Source organism: Silene latifolia, chromosome 11 (genome assembly GCF_048544455.1).
Source record: "Silene latifolia isolate original U9 population chromosome 11, ASM4854445v1, whole genome shotgun sequence".
Classification (NCBI taxonomy): domain Eukaryota; kingdom Viridiplantae; phylum Streptophyta; class Magnoliopsida; order Caryophyllales; family Caryophyllaceae; genus Silene; species Silene latifolia.
Window position 1 is genome coordinate 38,047,159 of NC_133536.1, and position 11,044 is coordinate 38,058,202.

General features: G+C 38.6%; 1 protein-coding gene across 1 annotated transcript; it reads right to left on the reverse strand.

Annotated features, from left to right (window-relative positions):
- Positions 1 to 2,326: 2,326 nt before the first annotated feature.
- On the reverse strand, positions 2,327 to 4,063 carry LOC141613257 (uncharacterized). The gene is made up of 5 exons (XM_074431996.1): positions 3,996 to 4,063; positions 3,647 to 3,734; positions 3,075 to 3,168; positions 2,671 to 2,905; positions 2,327 to 2,597 (listed from the first exon to the last, which is right to left on the reverse strand). The coding sequence occupies exons 1-5, from the start codon at positions 4,061 to 4,063 to the stop codon at positions 2,327 to 2,329; spliced, it is 756 nt and encodes a 251-aa protein (XP_074288097.1).
- Positions 4,064 to 11,044: the final 6,981 nt, after the last annotated feature.

The window sequence follows — 11,044 nt, forward strand, 5'->3', positions numbered from 1 at the left end:
GTTATAAGTTGAATGTCGTAGAATAGGAATGGAATGAAAAGAGAAATGAGGGATGTCTAAATATTGACCCAGGGATAATCGTAAAAAAAAAAGACTTTTCACCTGAAAGTAAAAATGGGTGCAAATTTTGACCTGAGCAAAAATTATGGGAGTAATTTACAAATAAAAAAAATACTATAAGAAACCTATATGTAAAAATACTACTCCTTTCACCATTGATGGAAGACTCCGGTACTACCAGTTGTACTATTTCAGATAACCCATGGTCAATAGATTTATCTAGTAAGCTTAGTCGGTATAGTTAATTTCACAGTTTATAATGTAATACCGAAGGTGTCATTACTCATTTGAGAACGGCTAACTCCATTAAAACAAAAGAAAGAGTTAAGAAACAAGCGTTACGTTTAAAAAACAAGAGTTAAGAAACAAGAGTTAGGAAACGGCTACTCGAACACGCACTATAAAAATCCATACAATAGCAGTACGTTTATTTTTCCAGTTAGTCCAACCGTTTGGTTGTTCTCATTCTGATATGTCGTTGTAGAAGACCGTCAAGTAACTCAAGCTAGTTAGTTGCTCTTCTACAGAGTATTTCTTTGGCTTGGAACGCAAATATCGACTTCAGGCTATGCAATTCAAATTCAAATACTCCGTTATTTATTATTCAACTCGACTTGCGATGATTGTCTATACATTTATTCGAAAATTTTGGGAATGACTATATTTGATTTTACAATAAAGGTCGAGTTTTGTTTATCCTCGGTCGTATTAGTTTGTTTCTTGTGTATTCCAGGCTCCTAACTTTCAATTATTAGTATTGATTTTTCGCAGATGACGGCAAGAAATTTCCACACATTATATTTGTTTTTTTTGTCAATTTCATGTTATTTGATTCGTTAAAATCTTAATGATTACGATGATTTATTACATTTGAGGATTAACTTATTGCGAAATTTTATGTAAGACAATTTTGCACCTAGTAGCCGAAATATATGAATAATAAAACATCTTTTACAATTTTCTTTTTTTTCGCGAAAGTGGCGATTAAAACCCTAACTTTCATCCGTAGCAATTCACCCCCATAAGTCTTACTAAATGTGAAATTCAATCCCATACCAATTTCTCCACAAAATACTCCATACACTTCTAATTTTATATGTACAATCTACGTATAAAAATAATTCATACAACTAACACAATACACTACCATTCATCAATACTACTACCCATTCATCTACTTCACCTAACTCCTCCTTTCTCACTCTCCATCTTCCACAAACCCAGTAGAACGATGAAGAGGAGGCCAACTCAAGGAAAATCGATGCAGAGTACGCTAGTAACACGATGACACCATTATTTTCAGCTCCGGTATTTCAGCTAGTCATATCCGAGAGGCAAATCAAGATTTTCAATCAAGTTAGCTCATCTCCAAAGAGTTAAACCATTCATCATCCTTTTTCTCGTAATGGTTTATGAACAAGTTGCTTACATCTGATTAAAATAGTACTCACGATCTGTTAAAAAACTCTATGCGGATGTTCAGTTGTAAACTCCAGCCTGCTGTTGTTACTTTGGTTCCAAATTTGATAAATGCATGCATTAATAGTTGCTCTTAGCACTCGTTTTTTTCAATCTGATAACTTGTTCAATTCAATATCAAGTCAAGTGTGCAAAATCCTTCTACTGTATTCACATCGAAAAAAAGGTGTGAAATAGTCTCTTCATCAGATTCACATATGCAATAATTATTGTAGTCCCCTACCCCAATTTTATGTAAACAAGTTTGTAAGCGGTGCTTGATGTGGACAAAAAACTTGTGGTCTCCAATTTAATTACTGGTTGTTCTGCAAATACCTTGATGTACGTTATAAATCATAGCTTAATAAAGACTAGAGTAAGGCCTCTTTCTCTTTTTCTTTTTGTGTACAAATGCCAATTGAATTTTAATTAATTTCTGTAGATTTGAAACAACCAATTTGCTAGAGTTTTCCAGCTAGCTAGAAATGAAATTCATGAGAGCATCGCACCCAATTTTACATTTGTCTAGATAGATAAGAAAAAGGTAAAATGGAGCATTGATAATAGCAGTGAAATCTTAAGAAAACAATATAAAAACTGATAAGATAATTGAAGAAATCCCAAATGCATATTGTTCCATTTCTCATACACATGTCTTATAATTTGTCTGAATACAAAAATGGTCCATCAAATTTTCAACAATCTCAGGAAAAAAGGTGTCAAAAGCAGCATCCAAGTCATAGGTACTTTATACTTGCATGTACGACTCTTATGGCCCGGTGCCTTGCAGTTAGAGCACAATTATTTTTCACCTTTCGGAATTCTGTATGTATTTGCTTTTTTTCCTTTTATTTGAAGGTCTTCCGTACTTAATTCTAGGATCACTTGGTAAAATTTCTCCTCCATCATCTTGTTGCCATATGCTTTGGCCATATAATGGCTTCAAGGATAATGCATATGATGTTTCATAACAAGCTTCCTTACTATACAAAGATGCAACATAAATCTCAGGATTTTCATTCTTTGAGCATATTGCTGTAGTTGCATGTTCACAAGGAATCCCATTTATATCCCAGTATCTATAAGTACAAGAGTTTTTGTGTAGCTTATGCAAATGTGAGCATACTATTGTGAACATATTCTACTTCATACACATTTTCACTCGCTTCTATAGCCTTCCAGTTCCTTGTAGCTTGCATATGGTCATTTATTGTTGCTTGAACTCTCGGTGTGATAATGCTCCTACATTTAGCAGCTTGTGTTTTTTTCTCAACCATCCAACACATAGCTTTTCTTCTTATTTCTTCTAGCATGGTTAAAATAGGTTTTTTCCTGGCTTCAAGGATCCACGAGTTAAACGTCTCTGCCATATTATTGCAAGTAACACCTGTACACGCCCATTTTTTATAAAAGAATCTACAAAATCTTTTCACATCTCTTGAACACATTTCTAGATGAACTTTTGACTTTGTTTTTGTAGTTCACTCATTGCATAATTAAGCCCTTCCTCTGTGTATGATTTCACCGCTTTCAAAAGATTTTATGTAAAGGCGCACCTTTAACAACTTTAATCCAATTAGTAAAGATGTGTCGCACGCATAATCTATGCTCGGCGTCAGGTAACAAGTTAGCGATGTTAGACAACAAACCCTGATTACATTTGTGCATAAAATTTATAGATATTAACAATCAAAAATATCAGCTAAAATGAAAAAAAATGCAACAAACGACGTACCTTTTGTTGATCGGATAATAAAGTCCAATTTCACCAGTTTGAATTTGTAGATCTTCGATAAGATATCCAAGAAATCAAGACTAACACTCTTTCAGTTCTGATTCTACTACGGCCCAAGCGACCGGGAACATTTGGTTGTTAGCATCCCTAGAAGAGCACATAACAACTCGCCTTTATAATAACCTTTGAGAAAAGCACTATCTAAACTAAGTACTCTTCTACAACCATCCATGAATCCTTTCCTTATAGCGAGAAAGCTAATATAAAACATATGAAACTGTGGATTGATCATGATATATGAGGTTTCAGAGCTAAGAAAACACTATTACTTTTATTGGATCTCGTTAATTCATACATATAATTTCTAAGGGAACTATATTGTTTTTCTACTACCTTTGTACATGCAGACAATGCATTTTTCTTAACACGAGAAGCTTGCCATCTACTAATCCTTACACCATATGTGTCTTCAATGTCTTTCCTGAACATATACAGTTACCATGTAGGATGTTTGAGTAGTTTCTCTTGTTACTTTTCAGCAAAAAAATTAGCATTGGGGCCCTTTTATTAATCTTAGTCGGCGCACAAGTATGAACATCTTTCAAAAAGCGTATCTGCAAGCACTCATACTTTTTTATATATCTTGCGCTTACTTTTCATTTGCACTTGCTGGTTCATTATGACAATAATTCCATGCCTTATTTGTCTGACAACTATAGTAAATTATTGCTTTTCTAAGCACCTCACTTTGTCAAATAATTTCCCCAGTTCAAAGTTTACGGAACCAAATGGTGCATTATGATCATACATCGGCCACTTAACTTTCTCATGAATTTCAATATTCTCATCGTCATCACTTATGCTAAGAGGGCCTTCGTTATCCAAATCTCTTTCGTATAATTATTGCTGGCAAATCATCTCGTAATCATCTTCATATTTACCTCAATAATCATTCTTGACCCCTTTCATCCTCTCACTTCCTACTTCATTCTGTTCCATGGTGTGATTCTTTTCCGAGTTATGTCTCATAGAAATCCTCTGTTTTTTCTTCTCTTGTGCATCAATAAATTCTTCATCACTACTGCCCGCTTCTTGGTCCTGAATAACTTCTTCGGGTTCACTCCAACATAGTTCTTCATCAGAATCTGCATTTGTATTTCCAATTTTTTATATATTAGAAACCCTTACTTGCACTTGAGAATTGCTTCGTGGATTAGTCTTGTAATACTCCACTGAACCGAAAACGTTATTCAGGTGGGATACCCCCTTAAAAAGGTCCATTGATAGGCTTAAAATCTGACTAGTGCTTAAAGGGATTGAAAGTACTAATCATATCAACAAAGTGCACTTTCTTTTTTGGTTATCCATGTGAAAAAACTCCACAGTTAAGTGTGCTTGGCTGAGAGTAGTCTTAAGATGGGTGACCTCCAGAGAAGGTTCCCGGGATGCGCAAGAGTGAGGACAAAATGCGCTAGAAAGGACCCGTGTTGATCTGTGGGCCATGTGCATAGCCTGGCGAGGTACCGTGAGTGAACGTTCCCGACCCTACGTTTGGGCCGGGTTGTTACAAGTGGTATCAGAGCAGCCCTGCGACCGTCTGGTGAGCTTGTGGTTTGAAGTACCCGGGACACCAACCTAGCTGGGGAGGATTCTGGGTTTGGCTCGGCTGCGGTCAGATGCTCCCAGGTGCAACGAGGACGTTGTGTTCTTCAAATGGGGTTGTGTAATACTCCACTGAACCGAAAACATTATTCGGGTAGTGTACCCCCTTGAAAAGGTCCATTGATAGGCTTAAAATCTGACTAGTGCTTAAAGGGATTGAAAGTACTACTCATATCAACAAATTGTACTTTGTTTTATGGTTATCCATGTGAAAGAACTCCACAGGTAAGCGTGATTATCTGAGAGTAGTCTTAGGATGGGTGACCTCTTGGTAAGGTTCACGGGATGCGCAAGAGTGAGGACAAAATGCGCTGGAAAGGACCCGTGTTGATTTTTGGGCTATGTACACAGCCTGACGAGCTACCGTGAGTGACCGCTCCCAACCCTACGTTTGGGCCGGGGTGTTACAAGTCTCCTTCGAGAAATCAGCCCTCACATCCATGTCTTCGAGAGGCTCCCCTTCAAAATACAACTCAATAGCCCCGTGTGTAGCCCCTTCCACTTGCAACTCCTCTATTATTTCTACGTCGCATAATAATTCCATACCCACTCCTTTAATGAGATAAAAACATATCGAACCTCGGTGACCATATAACATCTCAACCATGTCTTCTACTCTTTTCAAAGTTAACTCAAATATATTCAAAATATACTGAAGAGATGATCCACTAACATACTTAACCGTGTCATCTTTTGACGCTAATTTCCCCCCATAAAAACACTTGCAAGTAATGATATTTGCACAGCTAACATCTAAAAGCAATCATAAAACACTATCTCAAAAATTAACACTACCTCAAAAATTAGTTTACAGTGTAAAAACATGTAAATTATTTTTTTCTTATGGGTATGTGCATATTTTAGCATCTTTTTTTGAATTGTCTTTCTCTTATTTCTTCTATGTGGTGATTAATTTCGCTACACATAATTCACATGTAAATTATATACGAGTAATAATTATACTTCTTATGAATTTTGTCTAGCATGTCTTAACCCTAATTATATTCACAGGTATTAGTTACACAAAAGCAAGTGATTGCATATAAGAATTCACAATTATCGAGTAATGAATTGAATTACCTTGACCAGAAGAAGTCGACATTTGAATCGCAAAGAGAGTTGCTTGGGGAATTGGTTTGAGAAGGAGATAAAGAAAAGGGTTATTTCATAGGAATAATCCATCATATGGCTGACCTGCTTAAATTACTCTATCCTATCAGCTATTCTAATTAAATCCATCCTATTGCCCCATACTTCCCATAATAAATCCACTTAAAATTCTGATCGGTTACATCAAGTAACCTTCTCCCTCCTTATTTAAGTATTATTTGTTATCTCCTCTTCTCTTTCTTCGTTTCTCTTTCTCTGACGCCAGAACCACCATACCACCTGTGCCGTCATCTCCTCATCATCATCGTCATTCACCGGCGCGTTCACCATCAGTGTGTGAATGATTATCAGAGAACCCTAAATCCCCAAAATCAATTTAGCATACAATGAAACTCAACTACTACCACCGAGCTTCTTTTGTTTTTTCGCATCGTCAACCTTGCTTTACTCTGTTTTTCTGAAACCCCAACTCTGTCACCTTCTCTAACCAACTCCTCACTTTTTGGTTTCAATTCCTCGACATCTTCACTTCAAGGAATCTGCGGCGTCGCATTGCTATATAACTTCTTTGTCCTCCATTGATAAAGAATTGAATATATTAAGCAAAATTGATAACCTTAAAAACTGGGGGAAATATTGGGGTTTGGAAAAAAAAACCCTAGAATTGTATTATTTGGGAAATTTGGGATTTTTATGATTGATGTAGGAGAGCTGGGGGTTTCGATTTCACGACGAAAATTGGACTAATTTGGGCAATAAAGGGGCAAAGTACCACAATGTTTTCGTTTACAAGGTTAATATTATGTGGTTGATAGTTTAGGTACTGTTTATTACTGTGGACATGGGCCACCCGCGCTGCGCGCACCCACGCGTTGGTTTTGAGGCGGCGACACTTCTCCCACGGAACCTTGGTTTTACAAAGCACGTCATGGGCTGTTACCGATTGGTGAGGCATTGAAACTGGCGAAAGGTTGAATAAGCCTGCATTTGTGGAGTCGCCACCAATTTATTGTGGAAAAATTGGAAACCATTTGAACACCTCGTGTCATACCAAGACATAAAGTAATGACATGAACATTAAGAACTCGTTACCCTTAGCATTCTATGTCTAGAATGACTCTCGAATATGCCAATGGACACGGATGTGCAGAGATAACTGGAGTAAGGGGTGAGGGTACGTATTAGGAAGCTCCTTAATTCGAACACCTAATCCCGCCCGCCTCGATAGAGGTTTCTACTAATGATTAGAGAAATCGTTCATATTTGATATGTCGTCGATGTAATGCATGCAATGCAACAAACATAGATTAATCCTAGCATGTGAGAATTAACTATATCGGTGAACATGTGTTTTAGCAAACAATTTTGGTCGAAATAGATGTTTGATTAAATTCATGTGAATGCCATACAATTAAATCATACATAATAATAATTAAGATAAATGAATTACAATAATTAAAATTACAAACTTTACAAGATTTATTTGATCTACATCGAAAGCACGCTCAAAGACGGGATTTCAAAGAAGAAAATAAAAGGAAAATAAAAATACGAAATTTAAAATATTAAAATACGTCAGATTAGAGGTGATAATACGGATAATAGTTGATTTAAACCTTAATTAGGAGCTACATCAAAGCGAGAAAGAGTTCAGAGACAGACACCAACCTAGAACAGGCGCAGATCTGCTGCGTCCTCTGGAAGAGGCGCAGCAATCCCTGCGTCTGTTCTAGAGTTGGGCTCTGGCTGTGAAGTCAGAACCGCAACAATGATATCGTTCGTTGGTGGATTTAAGATCGATTATTGATATTAGACTCGAGTTGAAGTGTTTTAACCGATTATATGCATCTGGGCAAGCCATAAAACGAATTAAAAACGATAAATTACAGCGGTTTACATTATTATGATTAACTCGTGTCGGAAATACAAAAGGGAGAAACTTGAGATTAAGAACACAATTTGACAAATAAGACTTGAAAGAAAACTTATGTATCAAGTTAGGACTCCAGAACCTCGACATGAACAAGTCGAAACTCGAAGAATCGATTTGAATTAAAACGGCGAAAACCCACAAGTATTGAATTACTCGGGATTAAGGACGAATTATACATTGTAATTAAAAGGATTTGTTAAAAACACAATTTATGTACTAAAACAACAAAGAAAACGAAAGAAATATGAAAAAAGAGAAACCTGCGGGAAGTCGAGGAAGAAGAAGAAGAGCAGGAGCAACAAGCAACCTCTAGAAGAGGCGTAGCAAAGCTGCGATCCTTCGAAGAGGCGCATCTGCTGCTGCGTTTCTTCTCGACGTCTGACCTCCGCTGTTTTATAAAAACGGTTTTAAACGATGGATTTTAAATCGGTTTTCGAACGTGCCTTTAATATAGATCTACATTAATTGATACAAAATAAAGTACAATAATAAAAATAGGATTGCTCGACTCGAATATGCGTGGAAAGTGCCCTCGTTAGAGGATTTAGTAAATTGATTAGGTTGATTAAACGTGGAGTTGGTCAAACTGGTCGGTCTATACAACGTGACTGGGACTCAGAATGATCTGAGCTTACCTGGTCGATTGATCAAGCACATAGGCGTCGAAAGCAATAACGTGGTCTAGAATGTAAAGAGAGAGAAAGAAGGGGCGGAACACTCGCGTGCCAAATATGGAGGCCGGAGGCCTCTATTTATACTAAACATATGGAGGAGTTTAGGAATGACACAGATTTGGAAACAAATGTAACACCCCCATATCCAGAGGAGCCTTAACTAGGCCTTCCTTAGCATATAAGGGCATTACCATCTCGGTTGCCCGAGGACAGTAATAATCAAATGTCGATAAAAGAACTATTATGTTATATTACAAGTGATTTAAAACCAACTGACGATATAAAAGATACAACTCAAAGGCTACTCGCTATTACTATCAAATCTCGTGAAGACTCATCCCTGCCCGGACTCCAGCTATCAACGACATCAAGACTGCTAAGACAGACTGCTCACCATAAGGGATCACGGCAGACACATAAAACAACAAGACAACCACACAAGGTCAGTACTGAGATAAGACATGGCAATACCAACGACATCTAGCAATACAACACAACACAATCAGTCACACACACAATCACACCCACTCCAATCAATCTCCGTCACCGACTGTCCACTGGACCACCACGCGAGGGGGACCGCAGCCGTTCCCACCTAAGCCCCGCTCATCATACCGAGCGATAACCCTGTCCCATTAATGTGCACATCCCCTCCCGTGGCGGGTTCCACGGAGGGCGAAACTAGGGCGTGAAGCCACTCCCGCAAGTGACTCCACTCAGCCGAGAACACATCTCGAGAACCAGAGACAAACAATCACAAGCATCAACCGTCATAATACAACTACGACAATATACAACAACCACAATACACCCATACAACACAACAACCGACACACTAGACCATCTACAGAAACTGAGTAGGCGAACCTACCTTTGAGCACTGCAACCCTCCATGCCAATCATACGAAATATCCAGCAACCAAGCCACACCTATATTCATAACACAATCATCTATCACTACTAAGCAAACCCTAACTGTAAAGACAAGGGTACGGATGATGATGACGACATACCTACAAGGGGAAACCCGGTAAAAGACCGCTACCCAACTCAAGTTACGCTCTCCTAAGGCATAAGAACCATCAAAAGCTTCCATGGAGGTTTTATGGTGAAGGGAAAGGAAATAGGCGACTAAAGGATTGAAGAAAAGAGGCGGAAATGATTTGCGGATTAAACAAAACGCGATTAAAAACCCTCGCTGAAAACCCGTTACTCGATCGAGTGTCCAACCTACTCGATCGAGTGTCCCCCTACTCGATCGAGTAACCATGCTACTCGATCAAGTAGCCTCTACTCAATCGAGTACTACACATAACTCGCAACTCAAGGTAACTTTGGCACGCATTTCTAAGGACTATTACCGCTCACAAGGTCAGTCAACGCTGGTCAAAGGGTCTCTAAAAGGGCGGGTATTACAGTCTTCCCCCCTTAAAAAGAACTTCGTCCCCGAAGTTCAACTCACCTAACTCAAAGCACAAGACACGGGAACACAACGACATCACTACTCTTTCGACACAGGTCACTATTCCCCTGAAATGCCATCCCCCATGTCATCATCATCACTGTCTAACTCTCTCTCTCTCTCTCTCTCTCTATATATATATATATATATATATATATATATATATATATATATATATAGTGTTGAGATCTTATAAGTCCTTATAGAAGGTGTGAGTCCATAAGTCCCCATCCAAGCCATTAGTTGAGAAAAATGGATGGCTTAGATTAGAACAAAAAAAAGGGATTAATTAGCTAATATAACACACTATCTCTCTACTTTTATTAATCAACTTAATTACCCACTAATTCAATATATATACTTTTTCCTCCCACCTAATTATCTCTCATCAACACAATTCCCTTCATATTCTCTCTCGAAAATCTCCCTTTCTCACAAACCAAAAACCTAAACTTCTCAACCATATAAAAAAACCCAACAAATTACTCCCTCCTTCACCACCCGACAACCACCACCATCACTCAGCCTCACCCTCACCAACCGTCCTCGACACCACCACCCGACCTCCCTTCTTCCCGGCTCACCACCACCTGACCTCCCTTCCTTCTTCCCGGCCTACCACACGACGACACCCGCCACAACCATACTCACCTACCACCACGCACGCCACCACTGCACCACCACACCAACGAAACACGCACCACACACGCCACTCCTCTCTCACCACCCAGATCTGCCGCATCCCACCACCCTACCGCCTTCCTCACCACTCACGGCCAAACCTCCCCCATACTTCACTGCCGCCTGCCACCACCGACGACGACACACCCCTCACGCACGCCGCCTGTGACCGCAACAACACCCATCTATTTTCTTTAGCAAATGTTGATTTGTGTGTCTTTGTTTTATTTTCTTCTTCTCTTCCCTGTTTCGTTTTTATTTTTTATTTT